The following is a 17,650-nucleotide window of genomic DNA, read 5'->3' on the forward strand; positions in this document are numbered from 1 at the left end:
GCCTTTCTCACTCTGTGCAGCCTTTTGAGTGTCCACTTTCATTTTATGTATTTGAATATAAATGCAATGACTTTTTACAGAGCTGTACACCCAGCACCACAGTATTAGTTTAGGATGTAGACCTCCCCCATCCCTAAAAGAATCCCTTGCAGCTATGTGCAGTCCATTCTTGTTCCCCTAAGTCAAGCAACCACTAATACATCTTTCTGCATAGATTTCATTTATTGGCGTTTCTTGCAAATGGAATTATACATTATTTAGCCTTCTGTGTTTGTTTTCTTTCATTAAGGAATAAATGTTTTTGAAATTCATCCACATTGTAGAATGTATTAGCATTTTGTCCCTTTTTTATTCCATAATATTTCATTGCATAAATTGTCTACTATTATTTTTCTACTCACCAATTAAAGGCCATTTCAATGGCTTCTATTTTTCAGCTATCAACAATACCTCCAGAAATATTTCCATATATTTCGGTGGGAATATTACTTTTCACTAATTCTATATGAGGACAACAAGTAGTAGAATTTTAAAATCATAATTAGCTTTGTGTTTAACTTTATTTTTTGTATGTCTGTGGTCTGCAGTATATATGCATGTATATACAAACATTCACATGTGTGAGAGCTCATGTCTGTGCAGATGCACATATATGTGTGTACACATGTGTGAGGAAGTCAGAGGTCCATGCAGAGCTTCCTCTTCCATCGGTCTCCATCTTGTACATTGAGGCAGGGTCTTCCTCGATTGAACCCATAGCTTCCAGTTCAGCTGTTGATGCATTGGGGTTAACTCAAGACATTTATCTTATGTATGTTTGTTCTTTGAAGTCTTTCTTTCATATATAAAACCTTATAGTTTCCACAATCATCTATTGTACTGACAACCATTTTCCCATGGTATTTTCTCCTCTAGGATGTCCACTGAACAGGAGAACACAGAGATGCATCTCATTGAATGTATGTTAAAGCACTTCAAGACACAGAAAGTGGCCATTTCTAATGCGATAAGAAGTACATTTCCTTTTCTTGAGAGCCTCCGAGACCATGAATTCATCACTGGTAAAATGTATGAAGTAAGTAAATTTACTTCATCATAACCTGGTAAACAAGCTCCAAATTAAGTTACACTTTGATATCCCAATTCAAACTTCAAGTCAGATGACTGACACGGTTTTAAGGTTGGACTTAATTTTTAAAAAAGATTTCGTTTCTTACTTGTATGTGTGTGTGCATGTGTGCATGTGTGCATGTTTACATAGGAGCTGATGCCCACAGAGCCCTGAAAAGGGCTCCAGATTCCCTGGAACTGGAGTTACAGGTAGTCGTGAGCCACCTGATGTGGGTGCTAGGAACGGAATCCAGGTCCTCTGCAAGAGCTACACATGCTCTGAAACACTTAGCCATCTCTCCAGCCCCAGGACTAAATTTTGACCAAGAAAGCTCATGGATTTTCATAGCATTTTGTAGAGGTATCAGTTACAATAATAAATTCATCAACTATGAATTAAAATTAAAATCTGGGTTTCCTATAACTGATACTTATCATGAAGATATTTCTGGAAGTGTTCTCTCTAGGGATTAAGGGAGATGAGAAGCCAAGGCCTCAGGAGATGGTACTGCTTCTATCTGAGGGAATGGCGTTCCATGTCAACTTCTGCCATCAGTGAATATTGCTGAAGATGAGCTAGGTAAGAATAGGGGTTCTCCATGGATGAGCAATGTCTCATGCATTTCATACCATGTAATATATGCAATTAAAACTAAATCAATCTAAACTAAAGAAATAAACTAAAAATCAAAGGTGATTTTAATGAACTGTCCAATTATTTTATCAAACTGACTTCATGAGATTTCAGTTAGTACATTTTAGTTTAGTAAATGTTTATTTTAAAAACCTAGCTTTGAGAACAATAAGACGTACAGAGTGTTTAATTCAGACAAAAATTTTAAAAACACTGTTTTTATTTTACAGGTGTAAGTGTTTTGTCTGCATGTATATCTGTGTACCACTTGTGCCCCTGGTGCCTTTGGCAATCAAAAGAGAATGCACCAGATCCTCTGGAACTATAGTTATACAAATGGTTATGAACCACCATATGGGTACTGGGAATCGAACTCAGGACCTCTGGAAGAGCAGCCACTGCTCTTAATCACTAAGTCATCTCTCTAGCCCCTCTAGTGTTTCTTTTGCCTTATGAATATGCCACTCTCCAGTAGGGTTCGAAATTAGAGGGAATGGACCTCTTATTTCCTTCATGATAAATCAGGGTTAACCAGGAGGCCAGAACGAGTCCTGTTAATAAAATAGACTGCCAGCCGGGCATGGTGGTGCACGCCTTTAATCCCAGCACTCAGGAGGCAGAGGCAGGCAGATTTCTGAGTTCGAGGCCAGCCTGGTCTACAAAGTGAGTTCCAGGACAGCCAGGGCTATACAGAGAAACCTTGTCTCGAAAACCAAAAAACAAACAAACAACAACAACAACAAAATAGACTGCCAAGTCTATTTCAAAAGTAGTCTTGCTATGAGATATACATCAGTTTACCTTCCTTTAAAAAAAAAAAAAGTGGGCTGGCGAGATGGCTCAGCGGGTAAGAGCACTGACTGTTCTTCCAAAGGTCCTGAGTTCAAATCCCAGCAACCGCACTGTGGCTCACAACCACCCATAATGCGATCTGACACCCTCTTCTGGAGCGTCTGAAGACAGCTACAGTATACCTATTTATAATAATAAATAAATCTTTGGGCCAGATCGAGCAGGGACTGAGCAGGGTTGACTGGAGTGAGTGGGGCCAACCGTAGCGAGCAGAAGTCCTAAATTCAATTCCCAACAACCACATGAAGACTCACAGCCACCTGTACAGCTACAGTGTGCTCACATACATAAAATAAATACATAAGTCTTTAAAAAAGAACATATTTATTTTTATTCTTTTGTGTTCACCTATTCTGCCTGCATCTCTGTGTGCATAGCACTTGTGTGTCTGGTGCCCATGGAGGCCAGAAAGGAACACTGAATCATCACATGGAACTGGAGTTACAGATGTTCGTGAGCTCTTGCGTTGGTGCTGGGAACTGAACTTGGGTCCTCTGTCAGAGTAGCAAGCACTCTCACCCCACCGAGCCATCTCTTCAGCCCCTCTACACATCTAAAAACAATTAAATATATTGTTTATCTACTTATGAGCTGTGTGTGTATCTTTGTATTGTGTGGGCATATTTGTATGAGTCAGGTGCTGTGCATATGGAGAAGTAAGAGACCAAATGTGGCTAGTTGGTTTCTTCTTCAGATTCAGATGATGATCTGAGTCCCAGGGATGGAACTCAGACTACCAGGATTAATGGCAAGTGCCTCCACCCACTGAGAGATAGCCCCATAGTTGACCTTTAGCCCATATTTCCCTTTCAAAGTTGGCCCTTCTTACATGTAATATAAATGAGTATGGTATCCCAAAGTCACCAGTGATTACTTTCAAAGAGACAATATTTACTTGTTTCATGAAGTAGTCATGCAAATATAAAGCTTCCCCGTAGAAGATATGTTTGGAGGGGATTGAGGTACCCTAACTATAATTATTTTTCTAGGGCTCTTCTGTGACATGGAAGCCTGCACTGAAATTTTCTCTATTCAATATTTTTATTTAAGGATTTGCTAGATTCCTGTAGATCGCTGGTCCCTGTGGACAAAGTGATCTACAGAGCCCTGGAGGAACTGGAGAAGAAATTTGACATGACGGTACTGTGCGAATTGTTCAATGAGGTCAACATGGAGAAGTACCCCGATTTGAATCTCATTCGTAGAAGCTTTGAATGTGGTAATTGGGTTTTATATCGCTCCTTGAGAGCACAGTCCTTTTTGTTGTCAACAAATGTATATTAAGCTTTTATCATGTGCCATATATCATGCAGAGCAATTGAGGATGTAACAGTTAACAAGACTACTGTGTCATGAATCATATGAAAACTTATGACTAATGGCTGACACCCTCCAGAGCTCTGCCGCTGGGCATTTAGGCTCTCAGGACAATAGGAGGCATACCATCATCAGGCTATGTAGAAGAGGGTAGGAGTAGAAGTGCTGATTGTCAGTAGGGTAGCACTGTTGTGTCTCTCAGTGGGCATTCTTACATGGTGAGAGTGCTCTTGTCTCCGCAGCTAGGGAGGTGAGGGATGTCTTCTGACTCCCCCTCCTCCCTTTTTTGAGACAGGGTTTCTCTATGTGACTTTGGCTATCCTGGAACTCATTGTATAGACCAGGCTAGCCTCCAGCTCCAGATCTGCCTGCCTCTGCCTTCTGAGTGCTGGGACTAAAGGCGTAAGCCACATGCTCAGGTGATCCACTTAAAACTCAAAACACACTTCTCATTATTCCAGTTTTTCATCTTGAACTTCATGTCATTTATAATTATAATAATAATTATTATTGACAGAATCTTACTCTGTAGCCCAACTTAGCTTGTTACTATATAGCTGAGCCTAGCCTTAAATTCATGCCATTCCTGTCTCAGCTTCCTGTGACTGCCTGGCTGACCAACAGCCTTTCTGAAGGTTGATTCATTGCCACCAAGACAAAGTGAGCAGCAAGCTCCTGATGTTTGATCTGCAGCTGTGCAGGAGCCTAGCATTTCTTGCTTCCAATTTTTTAAAAAAATGATCTTGGACTTCTTTATTTAAAGTCTAAAAATAGATCAACTCTCTTCGTCACATACATAGTGAAGGCAAAGTTATCAGGGTTATATATACGTGTATATATACATCTCTCTCTCTTTCTCTCTCTCTCTCTCTCTCTATCTATCTATCTATCTATCTATCTATCTATCTATCTATCTATCTATCTATCTATGCTTACCAGGGCTTTTCACAGTCTTTCATTAGTTGGTTTGAAAGCAATCAGTAGATCAATAATTATAAACCTGGTAACAGTTATGAAGTCAGTGTAGAAGACTAAACCCACACAATTGTTTGGCTTAGTTCCTAGGGTTTTTTTTTTTCTTCCCCCTCATAGTTGACACTTTGGTTTTAGTCAAATGTGCTAGCTCCTTTATCTCCTGCCATGGCTGGCTCAGAAAAAGGCTGTGCTCATTCTAGCCAATGAGGCTGGAGGGGTTTAGTTTCCAAGAGCTCTGGAGCTCAGTCCCTGCTTCCAAACCCCTCTCTCTTCCCTCCCTCCCTCCCTCCCTCCCTCCCTCCCTCCCTCCCTCCCTCCCTCCCTCCCTTCCTCTTTATCTTCTTTTCTTTATAAGATTGCATTATTTGCTGATGTGTGTGTGTGTGTGTGTGTGTGTGTGTGTGTGTGTGTGCATGTATGCCAAACTCATGTTCACACATGTGTCACTGTATCCATGTGGAGGTCAGAGGATAACTTCCAACACTTGGTTCTCTCCTATCATGTGGCACTCAGGTCTTCAAGCTTGGCAGCCAGTGCCTTTACCTGCCGATCAGCCTATCTTCTCTCTCCTTTCTCCTCCCTCCCTCCCTCCCTGCTTTCTTTCTTTTTAAAGATGTTTTCATACTATTTTGATCATATTCTTTCCCATTCCCAACTCCTTCCCGGCCTCCCTACTTACCCAACTTATTGTTCTTTTTCTATCTTAACCCCTCAACATACCTACCCCACAAAACCCCCATGGAATCTGATTTGTATCAGCCAATTACACTGTTAGTTCCAAAGCTCTTCTCCCAGCCCCACACGGCAGTGTTGGTGGGAAATAGAAAGACTTCAGCCAGGTAAACAGAAGGATTTTGATTGGTACATAATCCTAAAGGCTGGTTTCTGTTTATCAGAAAAGCAAGTTTCCTAAAGTGGGTTTCTGTTTGCCAGGAAGCATCCCTAATCCTCCTTCCCTCAAAGCTCAGCTACCTTAGGTCAGGGCACCGAGTTCTCAGTCAGTCTGGACAGCCTGCATCCACTCAGATCCCCACCCTCCTGACAGCCATGTAAAATCTGCTTGCTTTTCTCTCATTTGATCTTCTTTCTGCCTACTCCCACCCACCACCTCCCCTGAGGAGACCTTGGCAGTTTGATCCCCACCCCCACACAAGCATTATAGTTTGGTAGTCTCTTTGTGCCATAGCTTATACTGTTAATCCCACAGAATGAGACTAAAATGACTACCACCATTTTTTAGCCAAATTCGATGCAAGCGTTATTAAATATTGACTAGGAAGAAGGATAGTGGCCAAGTCCATACTCAGGATTCCCACAGAATGGCCAAGAATTACATTAGTTAGGTGCTTATAAAGGCACAGCCCACAAGGGTCCATACTTTCTGCCTTCATCCAGTAGGGGGCAGGCATATGTTCCGACATATTTCATGCCTATGTGTGATCAAGCACAGCCTGTGCAGTTTGTGCAACCAACCTTGTTTACAGAAGTGAAAACATGCGGCTTGTTACCTCACACGAACAATGGCTCCCAGCATTCCAGGCAGTTATCTGTCCCCAGGCAAGTGGGGCTAACAGGTTAGAGGCATTTCTGTTTTATAGATCTTTTAACCACAGTAATGTAAACTTAAAACATAACTTTAGCCCGCCCAGTGTGTGTGAAGGTTCACATGTGTGTATACAGGCTTGCATGTGTGTGTGTGCATGCCAAATGTTAGCTGTGCTTGCTAACCATCTGGAGACAGCTCACAGAGGGCCTCTGAGTGAGCAGAATGGGCTTTTAATTGCTGAGCCATCTCTTCAGCCCCAGAAGTTGTTTTTGTCTCTCTTCGTTTCAGTTTCTTCTGAGACAGAGTCTTGTTATTGGCTTATACTTGCTTCGAGCAGATGATTCTGCTGCTTCAGCTTCTTGAGATGCTCAGATATGTGCCACTGTGCCTAGCTGGAGAAAATACTCCCTTCCCCTTGTTTTAGATTTATTTATTTTTATTTCATGTGTATGAGTGTTTTGTCTGCATATATGTATGTGCTTCTTGAATGTGCAGTACTGGAGAAGACAGGGCTGAATGCCCTGGAACTAGAATAACAGACGTGCTGTCATGTAGGCATTGGAAATCAAACCTGAATCCTCTAGAACAGCAGCCATTGTTCTTATCAATGGAGACATCTCTCCAGCCCCCTTAAGAATGTTTCTTAAGGTCTTAATTCCATCTTCTCTCTCTCTCTCTCAACCTCTCTCTCTCTCTCTCTCTCTCTCTCTCTCTCTCTCTCTCTCTCTCTCCCTCCCTCCTTCCTTCCCTCTCTTCTTCTCTTCCTCTCTCCCTTACTGCCTAAAGCTAGTTCCTCAGTGGTGGCAAGATGCTGACCAATAGTGTTGAGGACAGTCTTTTCCAGACGTAGAGGGATGGCTGTCCTCATCCAGCAAGTCCTCTGATATGACCACCTTGGTCATGTGCTTGCTTGTTTTACTGAATTTGGGATCAAACCCAGTCATTATGAAAGCTAATTCTTAGAGTCAGGTCCCTCCCCTCTCCAGCCTCTCCTTCCTTCTTCCTTTTTCCTTGTGTATGTGTGTGTGTGTGTGTTGAGACAGGATTTTCTTTGTGTAATCCTGACTGTCCTGGAACTCTCTCTCTCTCTGTAGACCACCAGGCTGGCTTTTGCCTCCCGAGTACTGGGATTAAAGGCCTGTGCCACCGCCACCGGCTCTTCCTCTTTCTTATTTGAGTCAGAATCACACCGTACAGCTTAGATCATGCTGACCTTGAATTTAAGATCCTCTTGTATGAGCACCAGTGCTTACTTACCAGGCCAAGGTTGCCTGATATGGCCAGTGAGAAATAAATCTTGACTAGGCACAGGTTGGGGGAGTCACAGCAAAACCGAGGCTGTGACAAGTTTATTACAAGTAATCAGACTCTTTATACTGTTATCAGAAACAAAATATAATGGCAGCTGAGAGGCAGAATACAAAGGTAGTTGCTAAGAAACAATAACATTTTCAAACTATACAGGGCACAAGAGATTAGTGCCTGAGACCAATTGCCCTGCCAATTGGTCTATATGCTTCATTGACTTCTAAGGAACACAAATATCTTAGTTTGGGTTGTGTTGCTGTGAAGAGACACCATGACTATGGCAAGTCATTGGGGGCTGGCTCACAGTTTCAGAGGCTCAGTCCATTTTCATCATGTCAGGAAACAGCAATGTGCAGGCAGACATGGTGCTGGAGATAGAGCTGAGAGCTCTATATCTTAATCTGCAGGAGAGTCTTTGTGCCACACTGGGCATAGCTAGAGTATGGGAGACCTCAAAGACCACCCCCCCCAACAGTGACATACTTCCTCCAACGAGGCCACACATACTCCAACCAGGCCACACCTCCTAGTAATGTCACTTCCTATGGGCCAAGCATTCAAACCTATTAGTCATACCACTTGATCAAACCAGCACAATAGAGAAACCGAGGTGGCCTGAATACATCACTGTTTGAGGAAATGCCCCTGTTTCAGGAACTGAAAGCCACACAGTGCCCCAGGAGGTACAGACTTCAACCTGAACAACTTATGACACTTGTACCTCAAGCCGACTAGACCAGGCCAGTTCCATGATTCCTTACATTCTTGCTCAGCCTTCTAGGATTATCGATATACATGACTGTAGCTGGTTAATCATGTGTGTTTTAACATCATTTATAGATTGGCTTAGGTCTAGTGCATTCTGGTCCCCCAAACAAACAACATTTCTTTACTGTATCCTTTACTGGAGATGGGGATGGGAAAATTATAGCAAGATTCCTGATGGGGTAGGATGCAAAGGATGCTGAGACTCTTACTTGCTTATCTGAGAGAGAGAGAGAGAGAGAGAGAGAGAGAGAGAGAGAGAGAGAGAGCGCAAGTACCACAGGATGTTATCTCACTTGTCCTCAGTGCTCATTGACAAATGGGGACTCAAAGGGGAAATCCTTTTTTTTTTCTTTTTTTTTTTTTTTTTTTTCGAGACAGGGTTTCTCTGTGTAGCCCTGGCTGTCCTGGAACTCACTTTGTAAACCAGGCTGGCCTCCAACTCAGAAATCCACCTGCTTCTGCCTCCCAAGTGCTGGGATTAAAGGCGTGCACCACCACCGCCCGGCCAGAAATTCTTTTCTTTAAAAAATACTTATCATCTGTATTTTACATTTTTTTTTTTTTTGGACAACAGCCTGTTACTTGAACAACTTCAAAGAGAAAGGCTATGCCTCTGAGTGAAAGCTGGTAACAAATGCTTGTGGGTTTCAAGTAGAGGTGGTGGCAAACGGGAAGTACTGGCCAAGCTTTACAGAAGCTCAGAACTGCCTCTCTTGTGCCCCTGTTACATCATCTCTGTTATATTTCCCCTGTACTAGTGTGGGGAAGTCATTTCTGCTTTCTCCAGAGATACCTGTCTTAGTCCTCTTTATAGACCACAGAGTGTGTCGGGAGCCTGGAAAGGAGACTGAGACCATGCGCATCATCAGAGGGACACGAATGCAGAAGTGAAGGAGCGGCTTGGTCCTCCACTTCTTTGGGCAGAAGGTGCTGAGTGTTCTTTGCTTTCTCAGATGCCTCTGTGTGACACTGGCTGCAGACCCGTGGAAGTAGCTCCTGAGTTTGATGGCTCAGGGAACTTGGTTCCAGCTGTGAGGCACTGGCCATCAGGGGCTCTTCCTAGGACTTGCTACCATTTCCAATACCTCTTCCTAGAAAACACACTCACTCACTGGTGGTTGGATCAGAAAGGATCTCTGTTGGCAAGGTAAGGTGTCTCCTGTCTGACCTGTGCTGGATGTCTTAGTCTGATTTCTGAGTCTCAGCTCTAAGATGTTCAGAGCTGACCAGACCCTTTTGCAGTCATCTCGCTGAGATGAACTGACATTTTACTGTCATTTTGAAAGTCATACTTACCAAAAGGATTGGAATACTCTGAGCTGAACAGTTAAGGCACACTGGTGTCAGGGGGAAATCCATGTTGGGGAGGAAATAAGGCAAAAGACAAAGGATCATTTTATGTTTCCTGTTAACGTATCCACCACCCCCAAGTGGAAATCCCACCAGAGCAAAGACCTTGCCAGCCTCGTTAGATATTGTATTTGTAGCATCCAAAATAGTCAAAAGTGCCGGGCACTGGTAGTATACATTTTTAATCCCAGCACTTGGCAGAGGCAGAGACATGCAGGTCTCTGAGTTTGAGGCCAGCCTGGTCTACCACGTGAGGTCCAGGACAGCCAGGGCTACACAGAGAAACCCTGTCTTGACAAACTGAACCAAGTCAAATCAAAATAAAAAAAAAATAGTCAAAAGTATTCATATACTTGATAAACAGAAGGCTAGCTAGCTGGATAAATAAATCCTTATCGTTTCCTAGCGTCACATTCTTGGGATTTCTTTAAAATTTTTAAGAAAGTAATTCTTATATTTATCTATCTGTGCTATAGTGTTTGCGAATCAGTCCTTTCCTTTTACCGAGTGGGCCTGGCTGTCAGGCATGGCAGCCAGTGCCTCCACCTACTGAGCCATCCTACATCCCTTTTTTTGTTGTTTCATTTTATTTATTTGAGACAGGGGTTCAGGTAGCCCAGGTTGGCCTTGAACTTATCGTGCAGCTGAGGATGACCTTGAACCCCCAATCATCAGCCTGCTGAGATTACAGACTTGTCCTACCCTGTCTGTTTTTATATGCTGCCAGTTATTGACCCCACAATTTTGCACACGGTAGGCAAGCACTGTACCACCCAAGCTAGTGCTGCCTTCCCAGCAGGAATTCTCTTCTGACTCTCTTACAAGATTAGGTCCCTCTGCTGAGGTTTCGAAGCACTTGAGTTGAGAGGCACCCACTACATTGATGCTTTCCCTCTACTCTCAAACCCCTTCCCTGGAAGACTGTATAGTTGTGGAAATTGCAATTAATTAATTAATTAATTAATTTTCTATTTGCTTTGAGATAGAACCTCACTATGTAGCCCATGCTGGCCTGGAACTCTCAAGGTGAAAATCAAGCTAGCCTAGAACTCACCTGCATCTGGCCACTCTTCCCTTCCCCTACCTCCCAGGGCTGAAGCTACAGGTGTGCGCTGTCATGCATGGCTTGAGTTACAGGTGTGCACTGTCATACATGGCTGAGGTTGCAGGTGTGCTGTCATGCATGGCTTGAGTTACAGGTGTGCACTGTCATGCATGGCTGAGGTGGGGACTAGCTGTCTGCTCAGAGGTCAGAGAATTGGGGAATCCTCTCAGCTCAATGTCCAGGGCCTATGAGAAGAAGAAGGCAGTGGCTGCTGTCTGTGAAGGAAGGACCTGTGTCATCTATGCATCTCTCTCTTTATCCATTCCTTAGGTGATGGGCACCTAAGGTTGAGGGTGCTGGTTGCTCTGTCCCAGGACAGGTGCTCTGAGTCACATTCCTAGGATGCTCCTTAGAGGGAATCCATACTCCTCTCCATCCAATGTCTTAACTTAGCTGCTTCAAGTCATGGTGCAATAAACACAGGGGCTCAGGCATCTCTGCCATATGCTGCTGACATAGGGGCCATTTGCAGCTATATTTGCTTGTTTTCTTTTCTTTTTCTTTTTTCTTTTTTTTTTTTTTTTTTTTTTTTGAGGCAGAATTTTATGTAACCCAGGTTGGCTTCCAACTTACTGTATAGCTGAGGACAACCTTGAACATAAGAACTTCCTGCCTCTTATCTCCTAGGTGCTGGGGTTACAATTACATGTCAAATGGGTTTTATATAGCACAGGGATGGAGCCCAGGATTTTGTGCCTACCCGGCAGACTCAGCTCTACTAACTGAACTACACACTCAGTCTTTCAGTTCTTCTTCTTTTTTAAAAAATATTTATTTATTTATTTTATGTATATGAGTACACTGTAGCTGTTCATATGCTTGTGGACCTTCATGTGGTTGTTGGGAATTGAATTTAGGTCCTCTGCTCACTCTAGTTGGCCCCACTTGCTCCGGTTCAGCCCAAAGATTTATTTATTACTATATGTAAGTACACTGTAGCTGTCTTCAGAAGAGGGCACCAGATCTCATTACAGGTGGTTGTGAGCCACCATGTGCTTGCTGGGGTTTGAACTCAGGACCTTCAGAAGAGCAGTCAGTGCTCTTACCCACTGAGCCATCTCACCAGCCCCCCTTTCAGTTCTTTATTATAGTCTGGACAGACAGACATCTGTGGCCAGATGTTCAGTGGGTTTTTTTGCAGAAGAGTGACTGGTTCTGATTTAGTCAGGGAATTTGTAGCTATAAGAATTCGTTCATCTTTTAGCTCCAAAGGCTTATTTCAAAACTGAAGCTTTGGGCTGGAAGACAGCAGGTGTTCCTTATTTTAAAATTTCAGAAAAAGGACAAAGCCCTAAGACCTGCTCTAAGTAGGTTAAAAGATGAAGCTGATTATTTATTTGGGCCTGGTTGCCAGAGCTCTTGATATGCAAATGTACCTCGGAGAAGGTATGCAAATCAAGGCGGGGTCCCCCATCTCCCCCCCCCCTCATAGGAAGAGCAATAAAGCCTTCCTTCCTTTCTGCTGCAGATTTCGAACTCCAATCGCCTGAAGTGTGCTAAGTAGTTGCTCGGGCAGTGGGGTCCACACAGCCGTTCCCATGTTCCCATGTTGCTTGGAACCGCATTGTTTTCCCTGGTTTGCCCACCCTACTACCCTGCGTCACTCGCGACATCTTGAGAGGCTCCATTCAAGCCCCCCTTCAAGTCCAGAAGTGTTCTCTGACTGCAGCCAATCAGGGCAGCTTGCTTTGATTTCCCACGCTGCACCTGATTATCTTTCTGATTGAGTAAATAAATAAAGCTACACACGGTGTCTTTGGTGCCTCATTATTTGATTAAACTGAAATCTGCATCAGCCATTGAACAATAAGTTTCTGTTGGCCCGGTGACTGTTTTACCATCTGTCCCATGCACTGTGCAGGATTAGGCATTGTTTGTGTCTGTGCTCAGTAAAGGCCGGTTGGGAACAATGACAAAACAGTTCGTCGTGTTGATTCATGCGCTAAACGTATCAGACAAGTGAAGAAACCTGCCACCACTTGGTCTCACCAACAATTTCCCAGAAGCTATTTTGGATTAGGGGTGGGGAGATGGGCAGCTCAGTCCTGACAGCAGCTGCAACTGCCTTCATTTGGGCAGGGCGTGGAAGAACCGCTCTTTAGAATTTCATTCTATGGAATGTACAGTGACTGGGCTTGGAGTCTTGGAACACACTTGACTAGAGCCCTGATCATGACTGACTGCTTGGCTCACAGGGAATGGAGCAGGTGTGTGCCCATTATAGGATACCCCAGGCAGGGACAGAGAGGTCTGCTGAGTAGGGATGGAGGAAATTTGGGGGACTGTCTGGGATTCTAGGTAAAATGAAGGGTGGCAAGTAGGATCAAATACAGAGAATGGGGTATCCCCAGCTATGGTGAGCCCCGGTGCGTGTGCCATGCTGGGATCAAACCTAGGACTTTGTATGTACTAGGTGAGCACTCTGTTAACCGAGGTCCACCTGCAGCCCCAGGCCTCTATCTCACAGGAGGACTGATTATTGGCTTTCTGAAGTCAACTTCAAATATAAAAGCACTTAGTTTACCAGCTGAGATCTGCAGTTATACTGGCTACCAGTCACAGTTAGACACCTTCTGAGAAAAACTGACGGTAAAAAATGATTGCACTGTGGACTCTGAGCCCCATTTTTTAATGGGGTTATTTGATTTTCTGGAGTCCACCTTCTTGAGTTCTTTATATATATTGGATATTAGTCCCCTATCCGATTTGGGATAGGTAAAGATCCTTTCCCAATCTGTTGGTGGCCTTTTTGTCTTATTGACGGTGTCTTTTGCTTTGCAGAAGCTTTGCAATTTTATGAGGTCCCATTTATCGATTCTTGATCTTACAGCACAAGCCATTGCTGTTCTATTCAGGAATTTTTCCCTTTGTACCCATATCTTCGAGGCTTTTCCCTACTTTCTCCTCTATAAGTTTCAGTGTCTCTGGTTTTATGTGGAGTTCCTTAATCCACTTAGATTTGACCTTAGTATAAGGAGATAGAAATGGATCAATTCGCATTCTTCTACATGATAACCGCCAGTTGTGCCAGCACCATTTGTTGAAAATGCTGTCTTTTTTCCACTGGATGGTTTTAGCTCCCTTGTCAAAGTTCAAGTGACCATAGGTGTGTGGATTCATCTCTGGGTCTTCAATTCTGTTCCATTGGTCTACTTGTCTGTCACTATACCAGTACCATGCAGTTTTGATCACAATTGCTCTGTAGTACAGTTTTAGGTCCGGCATGGTGATTCCACCAGAGGTTCTTTTATCCTTGAGAAGAGTTTTTGCTATCCTCGGTTTTTTGTTATTCCAGATGAATCTGCCGATTGCCCTTTCTAATTCGTTGAAGAATTGAGTTGGAATTTTGATGGGGATTGCATTGAATCTGTAGATTGCTTTTGGCAAGATGGCCATTTTTACAATGTTGATCCTGCCAATCCATGAGCATGGGAGATCTTTCCATCTTCTGAGATCCTCTTTAATTTCTTTCTTTAGAGACTTGAAGTTCTTATCATACAGATCTTTCACTTCCTTAGTTAGAGTCACACCAAGGTATTTTATATTATTTGTGACTATTGAGAAGGGTATTGTTTCCCTAATTTCTTTCTCAGCCTGTTTATCCTTTGTGTACAGAAAGGCCATTGACTTGTTTGAGTTAATTTTATATCCAGCTACTTTATTGAAGCTGTTTATCAGGCTTAGGAGTTCTCTGGTGGAATTTTTAGGGTCACTTATATATACTATCATATCATCTGCAAAAAGTGATATTTTGACTTTTTCCTTTCCAATTTGTATCCCCTTGATCTCCTTTTGTTGTCTAATTGCTCTGGCTAGGACTTCAAGTACAATGTTGAATAGGTAGGGCGAGAGTGGACAGCCTTGTCTAGTCCCTGATTTTAGTGGGATTGCTTCCAGCTTCTCACCATTTACTTTGATGTTGGCTATTGGTTTGCTGTAGATTGCTTTTATCATGTTTAGGTATGGGCCTTGAATTCCTGATCTTTCCAAGACTTTTATCATGAATGGATGTTGGATTTTGCCAAATGCTTTCTCAGCATCTAACGAGACGATCATGTGGTTTTTGTCTTTGAGTTTGTTTATATACTGGATTACATTGATGGATTTCCGTATATTGAACCATCCCTGCATCCCTGGGATGAAAACTACTTGGTCAGGATGGATGATTGTTTTGATGTGTTCTTGGATTCGGTTAGCAAGAACTTTATTGAGGATTTTTGCATCGATATTCATAAGGGAAATTGGTCTGAAGTTCTCTATCTTTGTTGGGTCTTTTTGTGGTTTAGGTATCAGAGTAATTGTGGCTTCATAGAATGAGTTGGGTAGAGTACCTTCCGTTTCTATTTTGTGGAATAGTTTGTGAAGAACTGGAATTAGGTCTTCTTTGAAGGTCTGATAGAACTCTGCACTAAACCTGTCTGGTCCTGGGCTTTTATTGGCTGGGAGACTATTAATGACTGCTTCTATTTCTTTAGGGGTTATAGGACTGTTGAGATCATTAACCCGATCTTGATTTAGCTTTGGTACCCGGTACCTGTCTAGAAACTTGTCCATTTCATCCAGGTTTTCCAGTTTTGTTGAGTATAGCCTTTTGTAGAAGGATCTGATGGTGTTTTGGATTTCTTCAGGATCTGTTGTTATGTCTCCCTTTTCATTTCTGATTTTGTTAATTAGGATGCTTTCCCTGTGCCCTCTAGTGAGTCTGGCTAAGGGTTTATCTATCTTGTTGATTTTCTCAAAGAACCAGCTCCTTGATTGGTTGATTCTTTGAATAGTTCTTCTTGTTTCCACTTGGTTGATTTCACCCCTGAGTTTGATTATTTCCTGGCTTCTACTCCTCTTGGGTGAATTTGCTTCCTTTACTTCTAGACCTTTTAGGTGTGTTGTCAAGCTGCTAATGTGTGCTCTCTCTAGTTTCTTTTTGGAGGCACTCAGAGCTATGAGTTTTCCTCTTAGGAATGCTTTCATTGTGTCCCATAGGTTTGGGAATGTTGTGGCTTCATTTTCATTAAACTCCAAAAAGTCCTTAATTTCTTTCTTTATTCCTTTCTTGACCAAGGTATCATTAAGAAGAGTGTTGTTCAGTTTCCATGTGAATGTTGGCTTTCTATTATTTATTTTGTTATTGAAGATCAGCCTTAGTCCATGGTGATCTGATAGGATGCATGGGACAATTTCAATATTTTTGTGTATGTTGAGGCTTGTTTTGTGACCAATTATGTGGTCAATTTTAGAGAAGGTACCATGAGGTGCTGAGAAGAAGGTATATCCTTTTGTTTTAGGATAAAATGTTCTGTAGATATCTGTTAAGTCCATTTGTTTCATCACTTCTGTTAGTTTCACTGTGTCCCTGTTTAGTTTCTGTTTCCATGATCTGTCCATTGGTGAAAGTGGTGTGTTGAAGTCTCCCACTATTATTGTGTGAGGTGCAATGTGTGCTTTGAGCTTTACTAAAGTTTCTTTAATGAATGTGGCTGCCCTTGTATTTGGAGCATAGATATTCAGAATTGAGAGTTCCTCTTGGAGAATTTTACCTTTGATGAGTATGAAGTGCCCCTCCTTGTCTTTTTTGATGACTTTGGGTTGGAAGTCAATCTTATCAGATATTAGGATGGCTACACCAGCTTGTTTCTTCATACCATTTGCTTGGAAAATTGTTTTCCAGCCTTTCATTCTGAGGTAGTGTCTTTTTCTCTGAGATGAGTTTCCTGTAAGCAGCAAAATGTTTGGTCTTGTTTGTATAGCCAGTTTGTTAGTCTATGTCTTTTTATTGGGGAGTTGAGACCATTGATATTAAGAGATATTAAGGAAAAGTAATTGTTGCTTCCTGTTATTTTTGTTGTTAAAGTTGGCATTCTGTTCTTGTGGCTGTCTTCTTTTAGTTTTGTTGAGGGATTATCTTCTTGTTTTTTCTAGGGTGTGGTTCCCGTCCTTGTATTGGTTTTTTTCTGTTATTATCCTTTGAAGGGCTGGATTCGTGGAGAGATAATGGGTGAATTTAGTTTTGTCATGGAATACTTTGGTTTCTCCATCTATGGTAATTGAGAGTTTGGCTGGGTATAGTAACCTGGGCTGGAATTTGTGTTCTCTTAGTGTCTGTATAACATCTGTCCAGGCTCTTCTGGCTTTCATAGTCTCTGGTGAAAAATCTGGTGTAATTCTGATAGGCTTGCCTTTATATGTTACTTGACCTTTTTCACTTACTGCTTTTAGTATTCTATCTTTATTTAGTGCATTTGATGTTCTGATTATTATGTGTCGGGAGGAATTTCTTTTCTGTTCCAGTCTATTTGGAGTTTTGTAGGCTTCTTGTATGTTCATGGGCATCTCTTTCTTTAGATTTGGGAAGTTTTCTTCAATAATTTTGTTGAAGATGTTTGCTGGTCCTTTGAGTTGAAAATCTTCATTCTCATCCACTCCTATTATCCGTAGGTTTGGTCTTCTCATTGTGTCCTGGATTTCCTGGATGTTTTGAGTTAGGATCTTTTTGCATTTTCCATTTTCTTTGATTGTTGTGCCGATGTTCTCTATGGAATCTTCTGCACCTGAGATTCTCTCTTCCATCTCTTGTATTATGTTGCTGATGCTGGCATCTATGGTTCCAGATTTCTTTCCTAGGGTTTCTATCTTCAGCGTTGCCTCACTTTGGGTTTTATTTATTGTTTCTACTTCCCTTTTTAGGACT

The 17,650-nt window shown here is 42.3% G+C and overlaps 1 protein-coding gene across 2 annotated transcripts; it reads left to right on the forward strand.

The window, feature by feature from the left end:
* Window positions 1–878: 878 nt before the first annotated feature.
* Window positions 879–10,187, forward strand: LOC101055663 (component of Sp100-rs-like). Of its 2 annotated transcripts, XM_006535857.4 has the most exons (3): window positions 880–1,075; window positions 3,647–3,815; window positions 9,464–10,187. In XM_006535857.4, exons 1-3 carry the CDS (start codon window positions 917–919, stop codon window positions 9,475–9,477), a joined length of 342 nt encoding a protein of 113 aa, XP_006535920.1. In that variant the 5' UTR covers window positions 880–916; the 3' UTR covers window positions 9,478–10,187. The 2 variants fall into 2 exon arrangements, with proteins under 2 accessions (XP_011248113.1, XP_006535920.1); XM_011249811.3 differs by lacking the exon at window positions 9,464–10,187 and having other exon boundaries at window positions 879–1,075; window positions 3,647–4,218.
* Window positions 10,188–17,650: the final 7,463 nt, after the last annotated feature.

Source organism: Mus musculus (genome assembly GCF_000001635.26).
Source record: "Mus musculus strain C57BL/6J chromosome 1 unlocalized genomic contig, GRCm38.p6 C57BL/6J MMCHR1_RANDOM_CTG1".
NCBI classification, from domain to species: Eukaryota; Metazoa; Chordata; class Mammalia; order Rodentia; family Muridae; genus Mus; species Mus musculus.

What these genes read in the sequence shown, in the direction of transcription:
- LOC101055663 (XM_011249811.3), top strand. Translation starts at nt 917, where the DNA reads ATGTCCACTGAACAGGAGAACACAGAGATGCATCTCATTGAATGTATG. An exon ending in TCACTGGTAAAATGTATGAA is followed by an intron (nt 1,076 to 3,646) that starts GTAAGTAAATTT and finishes TTTTTATTTAAG; the next exon opens with GATTTGCTAGATTCCTGTAG.